This window comes from Phaenicophaeus curvirostris, chromosome 5 (assembly GCF_032191515.1).
Source record: "Phaenicophaeus curvirostris isolate KB17595 chromosome 5, BPBGC_Pcur_1.0, whole genome shotgun sequence".
Taxonomy (NCBI): domain Eukaryota; kingdom Metazoa; phylum Chordata; class Aves; order Cuculiformes; family Cuculidae; genus Phaenicophaeus; species Phaenicophaeus curvirostris.
Genome location: NC_091396.1, coordinates 38,419,631 through 38,446,045, shown reverse-complemented (window position 1 = coordinate 38,446,045; position 26,415 = coordinate 38,419,631). Strand labels below are relative to the sequence as shown.

Below are 26,415 nucleotides of genomic sequence, written 5' to 3'. Positions count from 1 at the left end.
CTGGTGGCTGTTGTTACTCTATGCTTCCCCTCATCCATGAATGTGTTCCATAATATCACTACCATGACACCTTATTGAGTTAAGAAGTACCAGGCACTAACCAAATATAACTAGCTAAGCTGGCAAAAAATACAAGCTATCAGACTGAACATGGCTTTTTATTAACTTTATTTTTTTAAAAAAACCCACATGTTAAATATGGAGTTTAAGGGATTAAACCCCTTTGTTATAAACACATGCAAATATTAGTTCATTTCCATTTAAATACTTACTAACAGGCATACCAAGTGGGGTAAACATGTAGGACAAGATCCCAGGGCTCAGGATTACAGGGATCTAACAGCAGTCAATCCAAAGCAATGACAGCATGTGACAGAGGCAGGAGGTCCACTTAGAAATATCTTTGTTGTGAACCATTGCTAAACTTTAAGCATTGTTGCTAATTGCACAATGATCCTGTTTCTGTTTTGGTTTTTTTTTTTTTTGTGATTTGTACTTTTTATGGGTATTCATCGCACTTGCAATGACTCAGATTTGCAGTGATTTTATTTTTACTATTTCAACATATTAATTTTTCTGTTCTACAGCAAACAGCTTAAACCTCTAAATGAAAATAAGAACAAGTAGAATACAAATATTTAGAAGTTCTGAAACAGTAGCCTTCCTACCTGGCTACAATACTACAAACAAAGGATTTAAAAAGAAAATAAATGTTTCTAAACATAATGTATGCATGTGAAATATTTAAAGCAATTTGTAACTTCTCTGAAAATGAAAAAAAAAAGTTTCAAAGTCCACATATTCAGAAAGGTGATCAAGGTTGCAGTAGAGAGATTCCTGTTGACTTACTGTATGCTTTGATGAGATGGCCTAAATTTGCAATATTGAAGCAATGTAGCTTTCTACCAGTGAACTGAAAGCAAATGAAGCATTAATTCAGCAAGACAGATAAGTATATGCTTTGTTTTGAGCATATGAGTTGTTCCATTCGCCTTGGTTGAATTTGAAGTCATGCATACATACATACATACGTACTGCAAAACATACATAGCAACTTCATGATACAAGTCTTAGTGAAATGTAAATCAAAATCAGTTACATTTTGCAATTAGCATTAACATTGGGAAGTGATTCTATATCTTATAAGTTGTTAAAGTAAAAATGGTCTCATATTTTGGTACTCTTTCTTGTTTCCGGGGCAGCTTTCACTGAAAAAAAGGTAACAAGATGAAGAAACCCCCAAAGTAATTAATAATCGGCCACCACTTCCTTCTGGCTCAAAATGGTAACTAAATAATTTATATAGCCTTGTACTACTGATGAGCTGTCTGTTTTAACCTCACTGCACTAAGGAATATTCTTTGTTTTAAATAGGCAGCATTATGTTTAATCCCCATGCTTTTTTTTCTGGGGCTAGATAGCTTGTATGCAGGTGATGCACAGATACATGTTTTCATGGCAAACTCTGAGGATATGTGCCAAATCATTCTGGCCAATTCCTCCTGGCAGTAAGTTTTATATGTTTACCCTCCCCCACAATAAGACTTTCCAATGCAGGGATATTTTCTAGTAATGGATTTCAAGCAGATAGAAATATAAAGCAACAGAATAATTAATTTTTGTTGGTTAAGTAAAATAATTTCTTCAAGACAAACTCTAAAATACTTTCTAAATTCTAGGGAACAATCAGTTCCCAGTGTAACTTTGTATTCTTAAAGGTAATAACTATTGCCTGAAATATCACTGTGCTTAAAATTCATTTGTAATCTACTGGCATAAGCATTTTTATATAGTAAGCCTTTAAAGAGTATTTTTAAAGATCTCTAGATCTCTGCTAGGAACTATTACTATTACAACAATATTAGAGATATGACTTCTATTACCTTTCCATTAGCAAAAATTGTACTGTTATAGTATTATAGTTGTAAAAATTACTTTTTCTGGAATAGTTTACTATTTGGCAAAGCGATTACAAATTATACTGGAAATAAGTGTTGTTGGTTAACAGTAGGAGAGTTTACTAGTATAATCTTACTAGGATATATTTGTCTTTAATGATCTCAAGCAGAATGCATTTTGGCTGTAAGCAAAATGAGCTGAGCAACTCAAAATTTGTTATGTAATTTAATATAAATCATGGTTACCACAGAAAAATCAGTACTTTTGTCTTTAGAGTCCAATTCTAGTTTTTCCTTTGTCCCCTGTACAATATGTCTACTTGCCCACTTCTCATTCCTTTTCCAGCAAGATTTCTGATCTTCTCCACTAAAATAACTCTCATTTGTCAGCTGAACTATAGCAAACTTCCAGGCTTCAAAACTCCTGAATAAGGCCCTATATTGTAAGACAATATTTAGAAGCATGACCCGTTTTTACTAGTTTTAATTTATGTGAACAACTAAGATGTTTTGAGACCATGACCAAGAGATGTCCTTATGACCACTTAGGGGTGCTGCATTATTCCAGGTATTTCCGTTCACAGTAAGACAACAGAATGAGAGATTAATTTTGCTGTTAATGTCTCTTTTTTCATATTACATTTATCATAAAATGCCAATATTTCAAAGAAGGAAGACAGTGGGTTGTGGGTGAGCAAAATGAGACATCACATAGTGATACTGCTGGAGCAGTTATAATAACAGAGACTGGAAACAGATATGCTGATACTTCGAAAAATACTCTGTTCACCATACAGTTAGAGGAATACATGCTGAAGCATACAGAGTGATTTGTAGAAGAGACGCTTCACCAATGTTCTTTTGTATGATAGTGCTAAGAGGTACACAATCAGTAACACCATAAATTGACATAAGCTACACAAGGTGATCCTGCTATTTTTCACATACTATGTTACAACATTGTTTCATTACAATGGAATTACTCCTAGTTTGCACCAGTTTTAATCCCTGAAGTATCTATTTGTATTTAGAAAACAAAACCTCAAAACCCTCATCCAACCCCCAGAAAATACTCCTATTATTGGAAGGCAATTGAAATCATGTCTTCAGTGTCCTTCTGGAAAATAAAAAGTCTTTAAAGTACTGTACAGAAAAATCACCATGGAGAAGACTTTCTGGGGTAAGTTTCTAGCCACTAGAGTTTCATGGGTCATGCCCTCATCCATGAAGTCAAATCCTTGGGAGGGATGAAAGATGATCTTGTCCTGAAGCTATCTATTTTTTTTTTTTTTTTACACTAAGATCAGGTAACCCCAAGATATAAAGAACACAAAAATAACTTATAAATCTGGTCTACAGACTGAGGAATGATGAACTGGGAATGATTTAGTTCTGTATTCTTGGAAAAAAGTCAAAAAAAAAGCCTTTGCAAATGTTGATGAATATTGTGAGAATAGAGTGCAAGTACATAAACACTTAAGTTTTAGTTTGGTAGTGTACAAAATACAGGTGCAGATAATAAAAGGAATGTAAATATAGGAAAACAGACAATCAGGTAACTTTCTGCCTAATATGTGTTTAGTTGTTTTTTTTTTTCTCCAAACTCTTGTTCTGATTGTCCTAAAATTAATATTGCTACAATCTTTAAGAAGTTCCACTGAAACTTAAGTTTTTTTACTAGTGAACAACTTCCACAGTATTTAAACAAGCAACAATTGGATAATTTAGTCAATAATAACAATAGTTTAACTGATAGATTATTGGAGGAAAAGAAGTTTAATGAACAGAAGGCAGAAGTTAAGAGACTTGAAAGAGACTTCTGACCTGATTGCTAACTATAAACAGTGGAGTCAAAGAAGGAATCAGAGCAATCACTGTTTACTGAAAAACTTCCAATAGTAGCAGCATCACTTTGGACAAAGACCATATCTGTTTTCTTTTATCTAGTCAGGATATTTAGACATGTATTGGTTTTCATCTAATGATTATTGGGCTTTGTAATATTTCTCATAAGGGGAAAACCAAACTCTACTCTCTGTTAGCTAGAGGAGAAATATCCATCACCTCTACAAGAAATAGGAAGCTGAGTCTTATTCCAGAGAACGGGCTTTATCTGATTATGTGATGTTTACTACACCTTTATCTCAGTTATTCTGCAAATTTCTGTTTGGTAAAATATATGCTTAATTGCTTTGGTTTATGTGACTTCCTAATTCCTTCCATTTTTAAGCACAGCTCTCACTTTTGTGGGAGAGATTAGCTTGAACGCTATCATCCACACCTCCACCAGCCAAAAGCATTTTTAGAAATAAGGCTAGCAAATTGAATTTGTATTCCATAGTATCAATGAGCTAACTCTTACTGAAGTTATAGAATACATGAGCTGGTAGGACAGGACAGAAAGAAACAGAAAGGCAATTAAGACCCCACCACTGTTTGAACAACCTCTGGTTAGGTATGCCAGTCTAGAGCTAGCTGAGAAGGAAAAACTGACCAACAGATTACAGATTTGGAAAAAGAGGAAAACCGCTGATATGGACATTTTTATTTTTCCACTTGTCCTTTCTCCACACAAGTCATAACAGAGTGGGTGCAACAAGCAGGCCTCCACAACTATTTTCACTTGTGCCTCAGCCCATGAAAAATGCAGGAGGCTGATATACTGTAGGGCAGTGTCCTAAGTTGCCTGCCTTTTGCTAGAAACTCTTCCAGTGCCCTCCACTCATTACAAAAGCAGAGCCTGCCTTAAACTCCCGATGACTTCTACCACTAGAGGGCTGCACTTTATGCTATATGCCCCCTTAGACCTCAATTACCACCACTCTAAACAGTGAAACAAGGAGAAATAAGCATATTCTGAAACGCATCTTCAATAATTAATACTTTTATTAATATTAGGACAATAATTGTTGAAATTAATTATTATATGCAGCTATTTCCTTACCTAAGTAGAACTGCTACTAAGAAACTAGCTGAGAGGCTAGTTATTTAGCTTTAGCTAAATTTTTCAAAGATGAACCTGTCTACTAAATTATAAAAAATCTACTTATAGCTACTAGAGAAGTTGAAAACACTTTAGTGTTTTCACATATCGGAGATATGATAACATATCAGAGAATTATTAAACAAAAGGCATTCTGTAGAGACAAGGGGAGGTACTTGTGAAGCAGCTGTTGGTAAAGAAACAGACTAACACAGGACAGACATCTGCTGAGTCTGAGGAAATTAGGTTTCAGGATTACCACTTTTTTCTCTAAGCTTATGGAAAACAGATACACAAACAACATACATGCTGATTATCATGTTAGAAACCTTTTTTTTTCTTATTCTATACTTTAATATTCCTGTTGTTAGGATGAAACAACACTTTTGTTTAAAGAATGTAATCAAGTAAATGTTTTATAAGCTAATTGGAGCTCCCAAAGGGAAGACTTGCAGGTGCTGAAACCAATCAGATCTGCCACATAATTAAAATTGGTGCAGGGGGCACAGTAAAACAGATGTGGTCTTAAAACAAGAGAACTGTTTGATTCAATGTTGCTACAGATGAATGGGACATATTCAGTGAGATAAAGGGAGCAGTGTTACAATTTATCCAGTTCCACTGTGGAGGTTGACTCAAGATGGCTTCATCCAAACATTGTGGGTTTATTTTATTTTTTGTCTTCAAAATTTTCTAGAAGTCATTTTCTTAGTTTACAAATAAAAAGAGGTCTCTTAGGACTGATGATCCCACAAACTGGTCCTGAGATTTTCAATTCATGCTGAGCTCTTTCTGGTTCAAAAGCTAATTAAAATTCTTCATCTGGAACTTGGTAAAGAAAATGGAAGAGGTAGAACCGCTCCCCAACTTGCTGTACCACAATTGTGTCAGCAACTGCCAAGGTAACAGAAACCTAAAATTTTATTTCAGTCAGTAAACGAAGCAATTATGAGTCAGAGTCTCTTAGATACAATGGGTATACGATGAGTAAGAAAATACCATTTTTTAAGAAGTATTTTTCTATCAATGTATGCTACTGAAATGTTACAGAATTTGCCACATCTATTTCATCTGCCTGCAAGGAGGCTAGATATTGCATTTCTGGGACGTAATTCCCAAAGAAGTCATTGAAAGTTTTGTATGTATAGTGCCAGATTGAGTTCTTAATTTTTGAACACTTTCAGGCAGGACCCTGTTTGGACACTGAAGTGTCCACCTTTTTAACATCCTATAATGCATTACGTATCTGGGTTGTAATTTATAAGCAGGGATGATACGCTGTCTTATATATTATACATGAAATCTGTATTTTAACTACTAAAAATTGTTTGAGGCAGTATTAATGATAAGTGATTACTGAAACTAAGGCCGAGTCTCCCAGGGAGCTTAGAATGGAAATTGGATCTCATCCACAAACAGCCAGGTTTTAAGCTTGCATATTAAAAGGAATCAAGCCAGCAGCCATTCTGCACACACACCCCCAATACGAATTTAGAACACAGCACGGTCTAATGCAACAAATACACATTTGTACATCCTGTAAAGGATTGATGCTCTGGTACTGACTGCTACCCTTATGGTTCGGTCAATCTGAGATTTTTTTTTTTTTAAAAAGGCGAGGAATCAATTAAATAGGAAAGCATCGAGTAAAAGCCCTTTTATATTACGTAGGCAATCCCCGTCCCGAGCGCTCCCACCCCCGCTCTCCTGCACCTTACGACGTTTAAAGCTTCAACCTGAATAATTTGATATTTGCACGCAGCGACAGCCTTCGTCACAGCGAAGCATCTTTGAATTTTCTACGAAACGCGTACGCGAGAAGCGCCGCTCTGTGTCACGCGCAGCTCCAGCGAGCCCGGCTGTCACCGTATTAAAATTATCTCTTTATTATTTTTTTCGACAAGCCTGCGCGGCGCAGCCCGAGGCTCCCGCCGGGGAGGCCGGGCCCGGCCGCACCGCGCCGCGCCGCAGGCAGCCTCGGCGAGGACGCGTCCTACTCCCCCAGAGCCTCCCCGGGCGATCTCGGCCGTCCTCCCACGCAGCTGCGGGGCTGCGAGGCGCAGCGTGTCACCCAGGTGACGCCGCAGCACGGCGGGGACCCTCCCGGGGTGGGAGCCGCTCTCCGCACAAGCCGCCCCCGCCTTCCCCCAGCCGCTCGACCAGCCGCAGCCCGCGGTTGGCCGCACATTTCAATCCCAACCTCGCTCTCTTTTGTTCCGATTGGCCGCGTCTCCCGCCTGTCTTCGCGGGAAGACACCGCCCCTCTCTTTTATCCCAGCCTCCTGCTCCACAACCCCCCCGCCCCCGTTCACGCCTGCTCCCCCATCTTCCCCCCCCCCGCCTTCCCCCCCCCCCCCCCCCCCCAGCTTGCCCCCGCTCCCACGGCTCTAACCTCTCCTGCCTTTGGTGTCTGCGGTGTAGCCGAGGGCGGCGGCGCCCAGCTCACGGCCGCCCGCCGGTGGGGCAGGAGCGGAGCGGTGCCCCCTCTCCACCCCCGTGCGCGGCAGCCGAGCCGCAGCGCCAGGGCAGGCAGAAGGGGGCTCGGAGGCAGCGTGAATCATCTCCCACTCGCTCCCTCGCCCACCATTTACACGGCTCGCTCCCTCCCTCCTTCTCCCCCTCCCTTCCTCCCCGTCGCCTCAGTCTCACTCCTTCTCTCTCCCCTCCTCTCCCACTCACTCTCTCCCCTCCTCTCCTCTCCCACTCACTCTTTCCTCTCCTCCTCATCCCCTCTCCCCCCTTCTCTCCCCTCTCTCGTCCCCGTCTCCCTTCTCCTCATCTCCTCCCGACACTGCACTGCAGCTGCTCCTCCAGCCCAGTCCTTCCCGCTTCCCTCCCTCCTTTCCCTTCCCTCCCCCCGGGTGCCAGATAAACAAGGCGCGCAGCATCCTCCACAATCCCCAGCTTAGCTCTACATTTTCGAAAAGGACAAGGGAACGGGACGAGCCCCCTCCCCTCCTCCTCCTCCTCCCCCCGCTTCCTCCTCCTCCTCCTCGTCCTCCTCCTCCTCCCCCCTTCCCTCCCTGCCCCCCCACCACAGAAGGGAAGAGACAATTCTCCGAGCAGCAGCAAACATGATGGCGGCAGCTCCCATCCAGCAGAACGGGACCCACACCGGGGTTCCCATAGACCTGGACCCGCCGGACTCCCGGAAAAGACCGCTGGAAGCCCCCCCCGAAGCCGGCAGCACCAAGAGGACCAACACGGGCGGTGGGTATATCCTCTGTCACCTCCCCCACGGCCCAACCCACCCACCTCTCCGCTTCCCTACCTGCCTGCCTGCCTCCCCCCCTTCCCCCCCAAACATTCCCATTTCTCTAATGTTATCATTCATCAAAATGGCGTCGGTTTTCAGCATCTACCAGTCTTTTTATTTAATATCCGCGCCGGGGCTGCACAGCCGTAACCCTGTGCAGGCTAAGAGGGAGCACAAGGGGCTTCTGCAGCCCAGCTGTCTTCTATCCCTCGCCCGTTTAACGATGGGCGAAAATAAATGGCAGCTCCAAGTAGACGGCAGACGCGCTTCCCTTCCTTCCACATCGTCTGGGTCGCAAGTTGAATTTCAGCCTTGCCGTGCGTTTTCCTCCTCCTTGGCCTCGCTTCTATTGTCAGCGCATACGCGGCGTGTGTTTGCCGTGCTGGGGGCGAGGGCTGCCTGGTGGCGGGGGGAGTCGCCTCTCGGCTGCGGGGACTCGCTAGTTAACATCCCGGTCTTCCTCGAGGAGATGAGTTATAACGGGACCAGCATCTCCTCTGGCCATTTGCACTGGAGTCATCGTAACGATGCACCGAGGCAGAGGTGAATTTATTTGCCCGATACGGAGAGTGGCGGTCTGGCTGTACGTGGTTCAGCCGGCGCCGTTACGCGGGTGGGCACGGCTGTCACACGCAGTCACTTCTTGAGACGCTTATGGTCTCGCGTAAGAGAACTGAGGTGAAAGGAGATAGTTCCTCCCGCTTACGGCGGGGGGGGGGGCGAGGGGGTGGGGTGGGGGGGAATAGCAACTTTGTGAGACGGGCTTCATCATGAAAACCTTGATACCCGTGTCAATGGGACGTTGCCTCAATTACTGGGGGGAGCCGAAGTCTTGTGGACCGTTATTGTCTTGCAGTTTTTCGGAGGCGGTTACGAAAGGTCCTTAGAATTAAGTGTAGCTGGATTTAGCAATGGGATGAGGGCACACGCAATTGTGCAGCTGGCGAATCTGACTGGGTATCTTTTTTTTTCCCTCCGTTAATTATATACATATATTGCCGTTCAGATTGTGTGCTTTTACGCTAGTGGTGGGTAGAGGACTAGCATTGTTTGTCTCCTCACCTTATAAGTGTATTTAAAATAAGTGACTTAGGCTTTTGATCGATTGGGAAAAATTCTTCTTAATGTCCTTTAATTAATGAGCTTAAAAGAGATCATTGTCTCTTAAGAAGTGTTAAAGGAGTACATCAGGATTACTTAGGCAAGTGATTCCTTCCTCACCGTGTTGAGTTGTTTTCTTGGCAGTGTGTGAACTGCTTGGAATAAAACCCCACATTTTGGGTGGGTTATTTGGTAGGAGAGTAGTCGTTTTGCTCACTTAAGAAGAAAGCAGGCAATAGCTAATTGCTATTCTCATGTGTTTGCTAACGACAAACAAATAGCCCATCAGAATTTACAATTCATTCCTTCTTGGTTTTGGCGTTTCTTTTGCAGTATTTTCAGGCAAGGTTGTAGTCGTCACTAGGCACATTTTCGCGCAGGGCTTTTATTTTTTTAAAGGAGTTTGATCATTTCAGTATGTGTTGTTACCATTGGAGGGGGGGAAATCCAGCTTTGAAATGTAATTTGTATTTTATTCTTATTCTTTTATGGAATTAAGGAATCTCTGGGTTCTTTTATTTGCTCAGAGTAAACGTACATATTTTAAAATGTCGAAGGTATAGTCTAAATGTCTTGTAGAGTGACGCAACTGGTTAGAGGTAAATGCATGAATTAGATGTAACATTTTGTTTACTTGTGGGTCTGGGGACGAAAAATCAAAGTTTGTAAGCCATATTAACCATACATATCTCAATTTTTCAGAGGATGGCCAGTATTTTCTAAAGGTCCTCATACCTAGTTATGCTGCTGGATCTATAATTGGGAAGGGAGGACAGACAATTGTTCAGTTGCAGAAAGAGACTGGGGCCACCATCAAGCTGTCTAAATCCAAAGATTTTTACCCAGGTAGGTGCAAAAATTAGTCAGTTCTTTATTTCTAAATCCCAAGGGATGTATGTATGTATGTGTTAGTGTGTTTTGTATATTGATGACTGAGGTTTCCAGTGCAGCTGGAAGTGTTATTTCTCAGAAAGAGTGTTACAAAGTGCAACAGTGAATACAAATTTTCTGTCTGTCTTGTTACATGGAATGGGCTGGGCATCAACAGCTTGAAATATGTTTAAAAATGTTCACAGTTTTTCTGCAAAAGAATGTTTTCATTAGCATTTTGATTGCTTTGTTTGTTTGGGTTTTGTTTTTTCTTTTTTTTTTTTTTAAAGTCTAAGCTTTAAGGAACCAACTTGACAGCTTGCTGAAAAATTATTGTTCGTTTGAAGTTTCCAGACATTGTAATGACAATTAAGCTAGAATGAGTAAAAATGAGAGGCCACCTCTTAAAGAATGGGCCATTTACTTTAAATCCATTATGTACCTTTTTTCTGCTTCACTGCTTTGTTCACTTGCTCTGGAGTGAAGTAAAGAGGACAAGTGCTGCTCTTTAGGTATTCTTTATAGTATGTTTATCATGATGGTGGAGGAAAGCTCTTATAAAAGTGAAATACTTTGGATGAATAAATAAATATTTTGTATCAACTTAATGTACAAGAAAAATTTTTAGTATTTGTGTATAACAATAATAATTGATTTAGCATTTTTCCTTTATAAATTTTCTGAAAAGGGAGTCTTACATAATGCTATACAAGATTTTAGCTTCTACAGTTGAATAATCTTTCTTCTCCTAAAGATGAAGAAATTGACATTTTGTAATTGAACTTTGTTCTAAACGACTTTAAAAAACTGATGTGAAATAGTAACATAGCTAATGCTTTTTTGGTGTTTTGATTTTGTTATTTTGAAGAATAATGAGTGTTGAGTTGACTAGCTATTTCTGACTTTTTTTGTAGGAAAAATAAGAGTTGGTTTGCATTTGATCTAATTTAACAAATAAGTGAATTCTACAAAATAGTGATGACAGTTGATATAGATGTAAACAAAACACTAACACTGGTGCATTTAGTTTTCCCCATCCTGTAAATTTAGTGCTGGGCAGAAGTGGGTAATTTTTTATTAATGGAGAGATTGTGGTCTAATTACAATGATGATTTTTTTATATGGAAATTTTATTGTACCTGTTGTATATCTCTTTAATGAATGTAGTTTATAATACTTAAATATCAGGGGCTCAAGTGATGCATGTAGACTTTTCATGTTGAAAGATACAGGTTATGAACCGATGCTTACTGTCTTTTGAGTTTTTTGTTTTTTTCTACTTTCCTGTAGAAAGTTAGAAAAAATGGCCTTTTAATTTGAAAGGTACGTTAGGGTGGAAAAAATATAAATATAGAATTGTGAAAACTCTTGGAAGAAATAAAAGCATTCAAAAGAGCCTGATTGCAGAATTAATAACATAATCTGGGTAAAGAACCGCAATAGTAAATTAAATTCACTGTCAATAGATGAAAATGAAATAGATTTTCTGCATTATACATGAGGTGGTATCAGATATGCAAGGATGCTACAGAAAATTGATGTTTATGAAAAATATTCCAAATACCAAATTACAAGCCTTTTCATTTTACTACAGTTTATTTACACTCACTTGGAAAGGATGCTCCAAAGATTAGATCTTTTGTTCAGTGCTCTAGCAAAGTTCTTCTGTTTTCTGATTAAATCAGAATTACATATTTTTTTGTGTAGAAAATTTTTAAGATACAGCAGTTGTAGTAGAAGAACCGTTGAAAAATAAAAAATTTCAAGCTAAAATGGCATGATTGAAAACACATCTCTCAAAATGAGTAGTAATAATATATATAACTAGGGCAGTGAGGCTCAAGCTGTTTCACTGAAACGGGTGCAAATGAAGTTCCAGTTTGAGTTCATTCAGTCTGTTTGAATTTTCAGCCGCATTGTGTTGTATAGAAAATGAGTGTTTTACGGAAGTTGGCGACTGATACCTGCTAAAGCGTGGAACAGGGATGAGACATGGATTCCAGTGTGACTAGCTCTCAGTCTTTCTGTTTGCGTTTGACCACCAGCCCATGGAATTTCTGGAGGTCCTCGCATTCCCTGAGCTGACGGCTTTTGGGTTTCTTCCAGACTCTTGTGCTCATGTAGCATTAGGGAATACAAGCCATGTGAAATAGGTAATATAAAGATACAGTTTGTTTTTCTTACAATTATTCTGTTTTCCTGATAGAAGTTACTTAGTCCATACCTCTGATGCTTGTGAGTATAAATGTATTTAATGTACGTTTCACTGAGATGTTCTCTCACAGAAGGTTCTGTGAAACTTTTCTGTATTCCTGAACAGTTTTAGCACAGTTGGAGTAAGTTGTTGTATGGAAAGGAGGAAGTTGGTTCTAATACAGAAGTCATGAGTAGTTACTATGATCTAATAGTGTTCTTTTTTTTCCTCTGTGATATAGGACTTCAGTATGCAGACTGATTTCTGTTGGAATTATTTTTGTGCATCAAAAGGTGACATAGAGCTGCTATATAATTCTTCAGTATTTGTGTGCAATAAATTGAAGGAAAAAACAGCTTTTCACTGAACCTTTTAGTTTACAAAATAGGAAGCAGTATATAAATACATTACTGGTCACTGCAATCTTATTTTTTTGAGTACACAATTTATTGCTCTCTTTTTCAGGTTACCATCTGACTTTTTCTAATTGTCTAGGCTTCTGCAATTTAACTTTTATTATTGTGCTTAGATCATCCCCGCTTCTTCTGTTCAGGCTTGTCCCCCTAGATTAGTGGAAGTTAAATGAAAATGGCAAAATATGCCCTACTTTTGAACTAAATGGTACTGATAAGTACAGAGTGTGTATTAACTAGTAGGTTCTGGTCCAAAATTAAAAATGCTTACATAGTCATGCTACTTTAATATTAATAAAGTAAACTGTGACCATTCTGTGAAGCTGTTTTAATGCGTGGTTTTATTTTGAATCATATATATATTAAAAAAAATCAGTATTTCTGTTGTAACAAATATTTCTTTTGTATTAAGCTTTCATTGTCTTATCTATTTCTCCATTCTGAATTATAGCGAGCGCTGGACCGAAAACTACTCTGGACATATGTGTGTTTTTCTGTTGCGAATGCTGGCACAAACTCTAGCTTGCTTTCTCTCATGCACTCTTGCTCTCCCTGCGGTACCGCCCCAGTCTCACACATACGCACACACGGTCATAAAATTATGTTACATTGCATCACGTTGTTTATCTTGCAACAGGATCTTGCCTAGTCTGAACTTGGTGCTTGAGTGAATTTGAACTCGGTCAGTGTTTTTCAATTTATTGGAATATGAAGTCATATGTGTACTGAAATTAGATCATATTAAGAGCGGCGATTAATAAAAACATAATTAACTGGGGATAAGGTTTTACTGCTTTTACCAATAGATTGATTAGCTGTGTTGTTTTTATAGCAGATTTCTAATCAGTGGTGATCTAAATGTTTGGGAAACACAAAAAGTGCGAGTTTCCTGCCCTGCCTCATACAGAGAGTGCATGAAGTGTTTTGTGGCTATTTTATGTTTTTACAAAGTAACTTGTATTTGAGATGTTTTGGTTTTGAATATCATTTTTAGAAATATTCATGTATCATGGAAGATCACCTAGCTAATCTTTATGCAGGGAGCCTTTTGAAAAGATGCTTATTCTGAATCTTAAAAACCTTTCAAACGTAGAATTTGTAAGTAACAACTTTACAGGAGTTTATGATTAATAAGTTTACTCTCATTACTCCTATTAAACTGTTAGGGAGGAGAAAAGTATAATTAATCAAGCTTGGTTCACCATTTTTATTTCCTTTTTATAATAAAGGAATTGTCATGTTAACTTGTGACTCTTTAAAATAACCTCATGTCTAGTAACGAGAAGAATCTGTTTTAAAAGTCAACACTTGATATAATGTTGAAGTGAACTACTGCTTTTTCACCTGTGGAAGAGAAAAAAGAGTAATGGAGTTGGAAGCAAGGATGACATTACTTGCTAGCTGTTGGTTGTTGTGGTTCCTTGAAGGGGGTTTGTCATATGTCAATAAGCATGTATCACTTTTATTCTTGATACTTCTAATTGTTTTCTAAACTGTTGCAAATCAGCTGGAGACTTGATAAGTGTATATCTAAGATGTTTGCATTCTATTGTAAATATGAATAACTTTGGGGATAACGGGACTGAAAAAAATGACTAAAGAGTGAGTAGAGATTTCAGAGGTGGGACGTAGAGCTCTTCAGGTTTGTAATGTAATCGGTGATCTTTCTATGAGTTTGGAAAAAAAACCCACAAACCAAAAAGCAAACAACAAACCAACCACCCAAGTGTTGATTGCCAGCTGTTCAGAGAGATAATTCTCAGTTGGACAGTTGTCTGTTGCCTGGTTACTGGAACAGAATAAAACAAGTTAGCTTGTTAGCCTGCAGATCCTTAGTATTTTACATTTAAAAGGAAGCTGAAACAGAGTATGTACCTTGGTATAATACTGAGATTGTTACGTACCTAACTTATCCATTTTACTATCACTTCGCAGCTTCTTATTTGATAGGCTTAGAGATATTTTGAATAGAAGTTTAAGCAGAAATTTTGCAATGATTTCTCCCGTATGTAGGACTTACTCATGTTAATGAGTGAATAAATTTTGACATAGTAAATGGCCTTGGCTTTCAAAAAAGTGCTGTGTGTTTGTCTTCTATAAGAAAGGTTTAAAACAAGTTGTGATAGATTTGGAATGATTGGTCTAACTTAAGTAAATTATATAGACTGCTTGTATATGCACTTTGTTGTCAAAATGAAGAACAAAGTAAGGATGGCTTTTGCTACAGCGAAGTGCCATATTTATTAATCTTCAGTTTGTATCCTGTGATTGCTTTTGGATAGTTTTCAATGTAATTGAAAATCAAGTGATTCTCGGACTACAGAGCTTATGTAGGTGAATGTTTCTAGTATGAGTATTATTTTTTAATAAGTTTGAGACTTCTGTAAACTAATTATTGATTAAGGATATCTCTTTTCTGGAGTCATATGTTCTGGGGAAAAAAAAAAAATCAAACCGCAAAGCTAAGAAAAATAGCCAAAGTTGGTATGTATAGAAAAGTTTAAATTTTCCTCTTCCACGAAGTTTGAAATTTTCTTACAATACTTTGCAGGTGTTTTGCAGGTAGATCAAAGTTTTAATTGATGTTTATCAGAACGTAGGTCTTGGGGCTCATATTTAAAAAATGTAAGCAGGGTATGTCTGAGTCTCTTAACTGATTATTCCCACAGAACTTATTTTGTGATCACTAGCTCTTTTGGCCAGGGGAGAAAACCTTATATTTAGTGAAATTGTCAGACTCGCTTTTAGAAATGAAGCATATAAGGGTTCAGAAGGGGGCTTTGTGCTTGATTACTATTTCATTTCTGTCTTTGGACACAGCTCTAGCATAAAATTAAGCAACATCTGTAAAGATTTGACTGGCAGATGTCTCTGTGGGACTCATTGTTGCATCGTGCAGCAGGTGCAGTCAGCTTTGCAGTCCATCTTAAAAAGAGGTTAGTTTGGTTTTTAACATTTATCAGTAGTCCAGTGGGAATTAATGGCTGAGTGAGGAGTAGGGTAGTTGTCAGTTGTTCAGTGTTGGAATGCTGCAGGTAATTGGGCTGGACTGGTGAGAGCTGTGGCAGTGTGCTTCTCACGTTGCACTGCAGCTGCTGTTGATCTTAATTAATCTGACCCTCAGAGGCTTCAGTGTCATGGTATAAAATGCATTACATACTAGAAATTGGAAGGCTGCTTTTTCAACTCATTGATAGTCAAGTTCCTAGGCAGGCCATTTGGTTTTCTAATGGATTTATTTTGATACCAGCATAGAATTCTTAATGTATTTCAATCTAATACTAATGTGTTTCTTGTTTATTGGATACATTTGTGGGGTAGTGAGGCTGATAAACATTTTTTTTGAAATGTCACTGTCATAATGGACCTTGTGAAAATATTTTTGCTTATTCTGACAACAAATACAATTCTTTTAATTTACAGACAGTTGCATTGCTTGTGTCTGGTATGAATTTCTAGTGTGCTGTAGTATGTTGTTTAGTGGCCTGTGCTTGTTGCTTGTGCTTCTTAGCTCAGTCTTTTAAGGATTTCTAGTGAGATGAAAACATGTAAGGTTAGAGTTTGGTATTTGGCAGTTGGAATAAATGTCTTTTTTGTATGTGCGTGACTATTAATTTACTGTAGATAGACTACTGTCTTCTTCCTGACTGCATGATACGGCTTCAGAAAACTATCAAGTTCCTTGCATTCACTCTGATATTCAAGGCCATTTTGTCTTTCCATCCCCCAAAGGAAATATCAAACCAGAATTTAACCTAGAGATCTTGAAAATTTTACATTACAGACTTGTAAGGTTCTATTCAGTCCTGTTTTATTTTGATTTTGTGGGTATCTGCATCCCAGTTTGTGAGTATTCCTAGCATTATAAGGATTATCTGTATTGTTTGTATTTTATTTTAAAAACAGAGTATCCTGACAATCATTTATCTATTTTTAGTTTTCCATATACTTAATAGACATTAAATATTTTACTTTATAACAGAATGGTAGCTATCTAAATTCCCATCCCCCCATATTAGCTTGTTTTCACTTTTTATTTTATAATTAATCGTGGCTGAATCTGATTAGGGTTTACTTAATATTAACAGTGCTATTATTGATTTTAGACAAGCATTAAAATTCATTTGCAAGTACTTAACTGGTCTTGTTGAAATGTCAGTATAAGGTAGTGTTTGGAGTCATGTCTGTGGAAGTCAGCTCCCAGCTGTGGAATAATGACATGCTTTAGTAACTTTTGAGTCTGAATTTCTCTCTCTTTGCTTGGGCTAGTTTTGAGCAGTACTATTGCACATTGCTCTTCCTGACTTCTGAATTGCAGTAAGTTTTTGTGCAAGGTTTAATTGTTCTGCATAATTGACAGACGAAATTAAGTTTCCTTTGTGAAAAGCCAGAGACATAGGAAGATGTGTGAAGTTGCTGCTGTAAATAACTAGCTATGTGACCAGAGAACATTTGAAAGAGTAGAATTTTAGGGACCAGGTTTAAAGTTATACGTTGGTAATATGAAAGATCTGGAGTCAGATCCCTTGTAAGTGAGGAAGAGATACTGTTGTCTTTGTGAAAAGACTAAACATCTGTTTTTCATCATTGATCTCTCACTGCATCCTGCAGGGCCTGTCATCTCAGCATTGACAGGATCAGATGAAAAATACAATCGATGTGTTGACATTTTTTTGAGAATCACTCAGGTAAGATTACTTGTTATACAGAACTACAGTGAAATTCATGGCTGCTGCTAATGTTTCACCAGTTGGAGCCTTTGCATTCTCAATCATTAAATTAGATACTGAGGTTCTCTGCATGTTCCCTTGTTTCTATTTTAAAAGCACTTTTTGTGCATTGCTCAGTGCCATTTAACTCTCTTGTAATTTCCCACATAAAGAGCTTCACACATTTGTACTATTTTCCCCCACTTCATAGAGTGACACCTGTTTGCTTGAATCAAGAACCATAGTGCACACCTCCAAAGCTCTTGGAAGATTTGTATGTACATGTATTTTATTTTATTTTCAAGTAGTGACTTTAGTTCTTTCTAGATTCATCATTGGCTATTGGGGGAAGCAAGTTCTCTATAGAGAACTAGATAACCAGAGCCAGCAGCAATTTATCATCCTCCTAGTGTGTTCTAAACTCCGATTTTCACACTGTACATGAAAAATTACAACTGTATAACTGATTATACAACTATGGAATCCTTGTAACTTAAATTATTGAAAGTATTAAGTCATGCATTGGAAAAGTAGGAAATGGCATGTATCCGTTCAGTTGGCTTTGTTGAATATCCAGTATCCTTATGGAATTAAAACTGTATTGGTGTATTCCTGAAGAGTTGGACAGTGGAATATCATGGCTATGAGGGAATGGCGAGCAAAGACGGGTTGGGCCATATGCTGAATTTGAGCTTTATCTAGCTGAGGTTTAGATGTTGTCCCTACCTGTAATCTGATGTTAGGAAATGCCAAGGTGTAGATAGAATAGTGTATAGTAGTTGTAGCAGCTGCAGTAGATACTATTTTGACAGCAGGATTGAGTTGAAGTTATAGAATGTTTGTTTTGTTGTAGTCTGGTGGTCAAATAACAATTTTCATGAGGGACACAAAAAAAGGGAAATAAGTGACTTTTTAGCAGTTTATTGACCTGGGTTTGAAGAAAACATCTGTAGAATGAGAGAGGCTCTTCTGGTACTCTGTCTGGTGATTTTAAAAGGTCTGCAATGAAAAGCTGCTACTGGATTCCTTTTAAGCTTTAGGAAAAGGAATTTATGCAGTGAGAAGTGTTAGGTGTTGAACGTGTATGGGGTTTGTTTTCAGCCTTGCATGTGTGCGCACACTTCATTCTTTGTATGTCTTCTACTTACTGTGTTAGATGAACACTTGGTGACTTTTTGAATCTAAAGTAAAATTTGGATTCCCCTGGAACTCCTTACATCACTTCCTAATTTTTTAGTCTTTTTACTGTGCAGTACAGCACACGTAAGTCTACCATTTTTTGTTGAGATAACTTTTCCTCAAGCAGCATGTAATTTCTTGCATAGCAAACTACTATAAAAAAAATAAAGGAAGTGTTAATTTCACAAAGCTTTTTTTAGGTATATAAGTTTTTTGTGTTTTTGTTTAGAGTGGTAATACCAAGTGCTCATCTACCATTTGCACTGCTTTTAACAATAATAAAATACGTACTTCATAATTTTATAAGCTGTCTAGTTCTGTATGGATCTACATCTGTGACTAGATGTCCTAGTAAGTGCCAACATGATACATCAAATGCATATTTTTTTACTGATGAATTGAACCCAAATAACCAGAAAAAAGATGTAACAGTTTTGTGCCATGTGCAGGTAAACTCTTAGGACTGTACAGGAAAGAACCTCTATAAAAAGGAAGTTAACTTGTGTAGCCAGTAGCTCTTCGTTTTACTTGAGTTCATCATGAGTTCTTTTCCTGAATAACTAGTATTTAGAAGAAGAATGTAAATGTTTCCTCAGGTAGCCGGATTTGAAATTGTTTAAGTTGTTAAAACCAAGATTTTTAAGTGTGTGTAGAAATCCACAAGTAATTGACGGCTTTAGAGATTGTCTTGCATGTTCCTGATGATAAAATCAATGCAAAGGTAAGCTATATTTGTCCTGGAGGTTTCCTGGACCTTTTAAAAACAGCCCCCCACCCCACCTCTAGTTACGTAGATGTCCTATAAACTTTTAGTCATGTAGACACAGAGTGCAAAATGGTGGCAAGGTCAGTGTTTGAATGAAATAATGTTTATACCTGGGTACATTTAATTTTTATTTAAGTTTTTAAATGGTAATTTGTTGATTAGTTATTAATCATTTGCTTGTTACTGTATTATCTTTTTCAGTGGCTTGTGGTTTTGATAGTGCTTACTATTTGAAAGAATGTGGGTTTTCATGTTTGGAAGTAGTTCCAGTTCTGTCCTTCACACTTTGTTAGCTTAGCACTTTCTGATTTAGTGGGTGCAGACTTGAGAAGGGCACAAAATTTAATCTTTCATAGTTGTAGAATAAATACCTTTATTTTGCCCTTTCCAACATGTTTGCATATGCTCAGAGTGAGGAAAAAAACCCTCCTAATTTTTAATCCGCTTTTTGGCCTTATTTGATGGAATAACTTATTAATATGGTGCATAAATCATTACCACGCTTTCAGTATTGGCTAGTCCAAGGACTTGTTTTGTCTTGTGCAAAAATCTTTTTGTGCATTTTCTTTTGTAAAGAAGTCTCTGCTTGTAAATTCTGGCAACTTTGTTTTGGCTGTCTGAAGATCATTGATTTTTTTCATTATTTATTTGTCTTTTAAGTATTTGGCTTTTTACTACCATGGCCACTTCTGATTTGAGTGTCTTTTTTCTCGAGGTACCAACTTTCAGAAGCAACAATTTAGTAAGAGTTGTGATATTTCAACTGCAATTAAAGTTTAATGATCTTTTCCTAAATGTATGTATATAGTTAAATGGGCTTATAAGGTAATGCAGCGTTTTTTTTCTATGTAATATTCTTGTGTAGGAGATCAGAATAGGCAATCGTAATGGCCTCAGTACTTGTAAGCATGAAGGTGTCTTAATTTGGATAGTGTTTCCTTGTCAAAGACAATGTGAAGACAAAACTAAAATTATTCAAGGGTTTTGGTGTGTATTACTGGCACTGCTTTTGTGTGATGAGGTTTTTATATTGTAACATATGGTTACTTGGAAGGTACAGATAAGCTAATATTGGTTGTCTGACATTCGGGTCAAATGTACTTAAAAATAAAAGTATTTCAGGAACTAGTATCAATTTCTTGTTTGTAGTATGGTCTATGTCAGGTCTAGAAAGAGGTATAATATTTCAATACTAATTTAGAGGAAAAAGTGTTAGTAATTTGGCTGAATTGTTGCTAAGTCTATTGACAAACCATGGGAGAATGAGGGCATATTTTATGTGAAGTGATCCCAGTTTATAAAAAAAGACTTGTTAATTGTAGTGCAGATTCGGATACGTAGATATTCTGGAATGCTTGTAGGTAAGTCTCTGTGTAAAGACTTAGATGACTTAGGACATTTGAGCGGACTTTATCCCTCTATATTGAATAATTTTTGAAGTTTCACTCTGCTTTAAGCAGGTTCTGTTGTGTTAATCCCTTTACAGTGCAGCAGTTTTCACATAGCATTTAAATGCTGGCTTCTGAGGGGATTATCACTTCCCCATTTTATTTTTCCCTTACTCAAAAGCAGAAGATTATTTTCATATTGGATTTCTCTATGGATATTTATTCTCAGTAGCAATAACTTACTAGTGTCATCTGCTTCAAGGTGTGAGATGTCCCCTGTGTTTATCCTCTTCCATGGCGAAAATGGAAGAATCTTGCTGGGCAGGCCATCTTACAAATGCTGAAGATGGTTAGAAAGATATATTTCATCCAAAAAAATAATATATGATGCTTATTTGGGAAGAAGCCAGTGATTCAGTCTCAAGTGGTATTTCGTTTCAATTTTTAATCTTCAAGGTTTTTCAGAGTTCCAATTTTTCCTCCTCTGAACCTTCATATTCTGAATAGTAGTTCAGCATGTTCTGAGCACTGGAAAACCTATAGTTTTTCGTAAGTAGTTTAACATACATCTTCTTTTTTTGCTTTCACTCTTATACTTCATGTTCAGAATGGAAATTCTGTGGATAAAATATAACCATCACTCTGAATTCAGATTTTGTGGTAAGTAAAACTTCCCATTTTTAAGTAGGGTGAAGATTTTTTAATAAGCAATGAAAACCTGACATATTGTTGCCCGTTCTCTGTGTTGTTTGAGATCAAATAGTCCATTGAAGTTGAGCATTTTGAGCATTTCTTAAAGCTGTCCAAACTCTTTATATATACAGATTAGCACAGTGAAATACATTTGTTCTGTCTTTCCGCTGCTGATGTTCTATTACTTTCAGCAAATTGGAATTTAAATTATTTCGCTAGCCTCTTAAATATAAGGGCTGAAAATGAGAATTTCTTTCCTATTTGCCACTTCCTCCCAGGAAGGTGATTTGAGACACTCCTACAAAAGGCAGTAAAATTACCAGAAGATTCCGTATCCAAACATTAAATTCAGGTAAGTACTGAATTTATGCAAGTTGGACTATACATCAAGTCTGTATAGTACCATATTATTGTTTTTTCATGTAAGGGTAGATGAATAATAGTATATATAATAAAAAACAAAATTAAAAATCTTTATATGATTCCAGTTCAGGTCTTTTGGCAGAGGACTTCCTTGTTTCTAAGAGTTTTCCTTTTTCTAGCACAGGAATAATTTTTTTCCTGATGCTTGTCTGTGGTAGTGAACATTGACTGCTACCTTTTGCTCTGAGGAGGGATGTGTTCTCGCCATTTTCTGACCTTGAAAAAAAATTGTAATTGAAGTTTTCCAACTGGATAGAGCAGTTTGAATATATATTTGGAGATACCTTTTTTAATATAGTGAAGTAAGTGATAAATACAGGAGTTATGCATGTGCTTTGGTGTGGATCATGTAGGATGCCTTTTCAGTTGTCAACATGTTTATCAAAGATGGGTGTATAATAAAGATTGTCAGTATGAACTTGCCGAATAATTTGTTCTCACCTTTTGGGATAAGAGTTTTATAGCCTTTTCATTTAGTTGACAGTGTCTTTGCAAGAAAAAGGGGAAATACTTAAAAAGGGAAAAAAAACCAGGGAGGCACTTCTTAATTAAACTCTTGCATGTTCTTACTTATAATATAATCTATGCTTTTAGCTTAAGACAGTGTTTTTCAAGTATATCTTATTATTGTCTGCTTTCAGTTGAAAGAAGTTATCAAATGTACAACCTGTAATTTATGATAACTGAGGGAGACAGTGGAAAATGTGGTTGATTGAATTTTGTATCTTTACCTTTGTTTTATACTTTATACTTTTATTTTTTTGACTTTGTTTTATATATGTTTTATACTGACAGGAACCAAAAATATTTAGATTGGCTGCTACATAGCCATTTGGCTTCTAAGGTGTTAACTGTTTGCTTCCATGCACATTTTTATTTTATTGTACAAAAAAAACATAGTCCTGTTTGAGTTGGAAAAGTTGAGAGTGAGATTATGTAATCTTTCATGATAACTGTGTGAGCTCTTTGCTTATTTATGTAAAGAAACATTAAAACAGCTGAAGTGACACCAAGCACCAGCTGGGGAATCTGAAATCAAATATTTTAGGGCATGTTTTGTATTGAATGGCAATTAGAATGTATGATTTTGCAACAGCAATTGTTCTGAGTGAGTCAAATAGCACATGAAGAAACACAAGTGAGGTCTGTCTTCACTGCAACTGATGTCTGCACATGTGCTATTGTACAGTATTTTTTTTAATCACATGCAAATCTGGGAGAATGACTAACTTGATTGTCTTATTTGTCCATTGTCAAGTTAAGACAGTTTGTCAATAGGTGAATTAAGGATTTGAAAGGAAAAATAAAAATTGAATATACTCTCTGAAAATTTGTTCTTACTATTAATATTCATTTTGCATCTTAATATTTTATTAATAAAGATTAAGCATTGCTGTAACATTAGACACACTTGTTCTAATGTATTTTTTCTGTGTTTTGGTTTTTACACGTGTACAGCATGTTAAAAATACAGTGTTGATCTACTGTTATAAAAGATAGCATTTTCTATTTTCAGATAAAATGGTGCATTTTGACTCATTGTTTAAAAACTAGAACAGCTCTGCATATGAAAACACAAACTGTGATAATTAGATAGATATGCCATATGTGGTAGTTTAAGTTGGCATGTAACTCAGATGGTATGTTCAATATACTGTATTGCTGGAATTAGTAATTTTACAGCTGAAAGCTGTTAATTCTCTTATACTGACTCCCTCCCGTGAACCTGTAGGTAATGATGGCAGATCTTTTTCTTCGCAAAGCCCTTCTTCTGATAATGTAAATTGTAGTTGTAAGCTATTATATTTTTAGTGGAATCTGACTAATGTGTGGTCCCCATAATATTTTAGGTGCTTCTAACTATTCAAAATTCTAAGACTTTTTTTTTTTTTAAATAGTATTACAGATTTTTAAATAATCTATTTTTAAATAGATTACAGTATTGAGAGATGTTCAGAATGTTTGCTGTGATAAAATGCCTACAATGAGGAAAGAAGGAAGATCTGTTTTTTCCATATAGCCTGTTCTTCTTGATGCAGAATGTCCCTCCTTTAAGTTAAGGAAAAAAAGTCAAACCTAAGCATCTGAGAATTGTTATCAGTTGTTAAACTCTTCACACTGGCCTTTCCACACTGTGCAGATAGATAAAAATCACTTTCATGCATGACAAAGGTCAGAGAAGGAAAGCAAGACTTCATAGTACGGTTGGGTATAACTAGGAGGCAGTTAAATATTTTTCATAGCAGCTTGTGTGCTGCTAGGTTTTAAATTTGTGACCCAAAAATGTTGATAACACTTATGTTTTAACTTTGCTGAACAGTGTTTGCACAGCAGCACGGTTTGTCTTTTTTCACTCTGCACACCCTTCTGATGACTAGGTTGGGCATGCGTGAGGAGTTGAGTGGGGACACAACCACACAGGTGACCTGAGCTATCTACACCTATTTCGTGCCACATCAAGTCATCTTGGTGACAAAATGTAGGGGAGGGAGTTCTAGGTACCATTTCACTCAGAGTAGCTAGGCAGTGGTCCCATCACTCCCACCTATGGGAGGTGATAAGTGATTGCCTTTAAATCACTTGTTTTTTGGCTTGTGGTTTGTTTTGTTGGGTTTTTTTGGTTTTGTGGGTTTTTTTTTGTTTCTTTTTTGTTTTTTTTTTTTTTTTTTAATCTTGGCCTATGATTTTGCTTGCTTTTACTCTTCCTATGTTCTCACACCGTGCTGGAAGCGTGGTGGTGGTGAGTGAGCAACTTTGTAGACTTAGCTGCTAGGCAGGGTGAGCCCACCACAGGGATTAATAATGTGTTTTTTGTTGTATACAATTTGCCTTTCTAAAAGTGGGGGGGAGGGAGAATGCAAAATGTCAATCAGGTTTGTCTTGGTATACTGGCAGACACTGCTAACATTTACAGAAATTAATTACAGCTCTGTATACCCTCATCTGTGTTCCCTTACATGAGTAAGGGAGCTTCTAGGTTGAGGACTAAAAGGGAACACAATATAGCAGGCATCTGAGGGGGTCTTTCGGGAAGCTAATTCAAGTGAATTGTTAGGACATAGGTGTGGAAAGGATGTAATGGATTAGGGAATCCACTTTGCTTTCCTTCCAAACAAACCCATAAAATTTCATAGCTCTCCTAGGGCCCTTTACCTGTCCAAAATTTGAGGTAAAGCTGCGACTTCCAAGCTCTCCTACAAGAGACACGCTAGGGAAAAGCTCTGAAGCATCTTTACTAGTTGAAGAGTTGTTAGTCATACTCATCCTATTTCATTTAGGACAAAAATGTGCCCAGTGAGCTTGGTGCTTATTTGCATGAGACTGTTCAAACAAGCTCCTGGAAAGGTAAAAACTTTTATTGCAAAGTAAAGGGGTCATTTCTTTCTCCATAAGATAAGTGCAATTTAGTTAATGAAAAGAACTGTTGTCCTTTTTTGACAGAACTGTTAATGGACATACTCGTACAGTCATACTGTTGGGTCACTAAGTCCAATTTCATTGTGTTGCAGGTAGCTATAACTCATGACCTCGGTCTATGGACGTGCTTTTTAAGACAGATCAGAATTTCTGAAATGGGATTTGCTGCTCACTCAGCCTTTACTACTGAAAGTATGCAAGATGGCTTTGCTAAAAAAAGCTAGTATTAAGCTAACTTTTTAGCTTTGACAAGTCCTATTTTAGAAGTCAAGTGACTCTAAGTATAACGTTGCCTGAATATCTGATAATGTTGATAAATCAATACTGTGTAGGCTGAAAATTAATTTGGTTGGTAAGGAACACTGTGTTCACATTAAATGTGGCATTCTAGACAGATCACTGCTACCTTTAAACCAACCATACTTTCTGCTAATTTGCATGAGATTGTGGTTGTATACTCATTGATGTTCATATATTTCTCAGCAATTTTCAGACTGGCTTCCCCTCTGGTTTGGTTTTTTTTTTAAAATTTTAATAAGAAGTTGCATATCAAAAATGTAACCAATTGTTTCTGCGCTCTCCAAGTCTAAACTCAAATAAGGAAACTTCAAAGTCAGGTAACTAAAAGCCTTCAGATTTTTAATTTCCTGTTAATTGTATCTCCATTGGACATTGAAAGACTCTGGAAATGGGTATATAATTTGTAACTAGATGCTAAGACAGTTGTGTGTGAACAGATTGGTGAGGAGGAGAGGAATGTATTCCAGACAAGATGTTTCAAGAGTCTTGCCTTGTTTAGCTCCTTTACTGTCATTGATTGTGGCTACTCTGCAACCTCTCAGTGATTGCCTCTATGGTACGTAGTATTACCATTGCTTTGGCAACATAGATGGGGGGTTGGGGCTAGATTTGCTCCAGGGTTTTTGCAAAGGTAGACAGGAAATCAAAGCAGTGTTTTTCCAACTCTAAAAATTCTACCTCATTTGAAAATATTTTCATGAGATTAAATAGTTGCTTCTCTGGCTCAGTCTTAGTGAATTTTAAAATTGGTCTTTGAGCATTTTCCAGAGTAGTCTATAAAGAGGGAAAGAAGTGTTCTATTGGGATGGCTGTTACATGTCTGTG

At 37.4% G+C, this 26,415-nt stretch overlaps 1 protein-coding gene across 2 annotated transcripts in view; it reads left to right on the top strand.

The window, feature by feature from the left end:
- Nucleotides 1-7,888: 7,888 nt before the first annotated feature.
- NOVA1 (NOVA alternative splicing regulator 1) overlaps nucleotides 7,889-26,415 on the top strand; it is a 144,519-nt gene continuing 125,992 nt past the window's right edge. The window contains exons 1-2 of one of the 2 annotated variants that reach the window (XM_069858351.1): nucleotides 7,889-8,091; nucleotides 9,941-10,084. In XM_069858351.1, the coding sequence (XP_069714452.1) occupies nucleotides 7,956-8,091; nucleotides 9,941-10,084 (280 nt within the window). In that variant the 5' untranslated portion in view covers nucleotides 7,889-7,955. The remainder of the gene's footprint in view (nucleotides 8,092-9,940; nucleotides 10,085-26,415) is intronic. The other variant, XM_069858350.1, reaches the window with a different exon arrangement.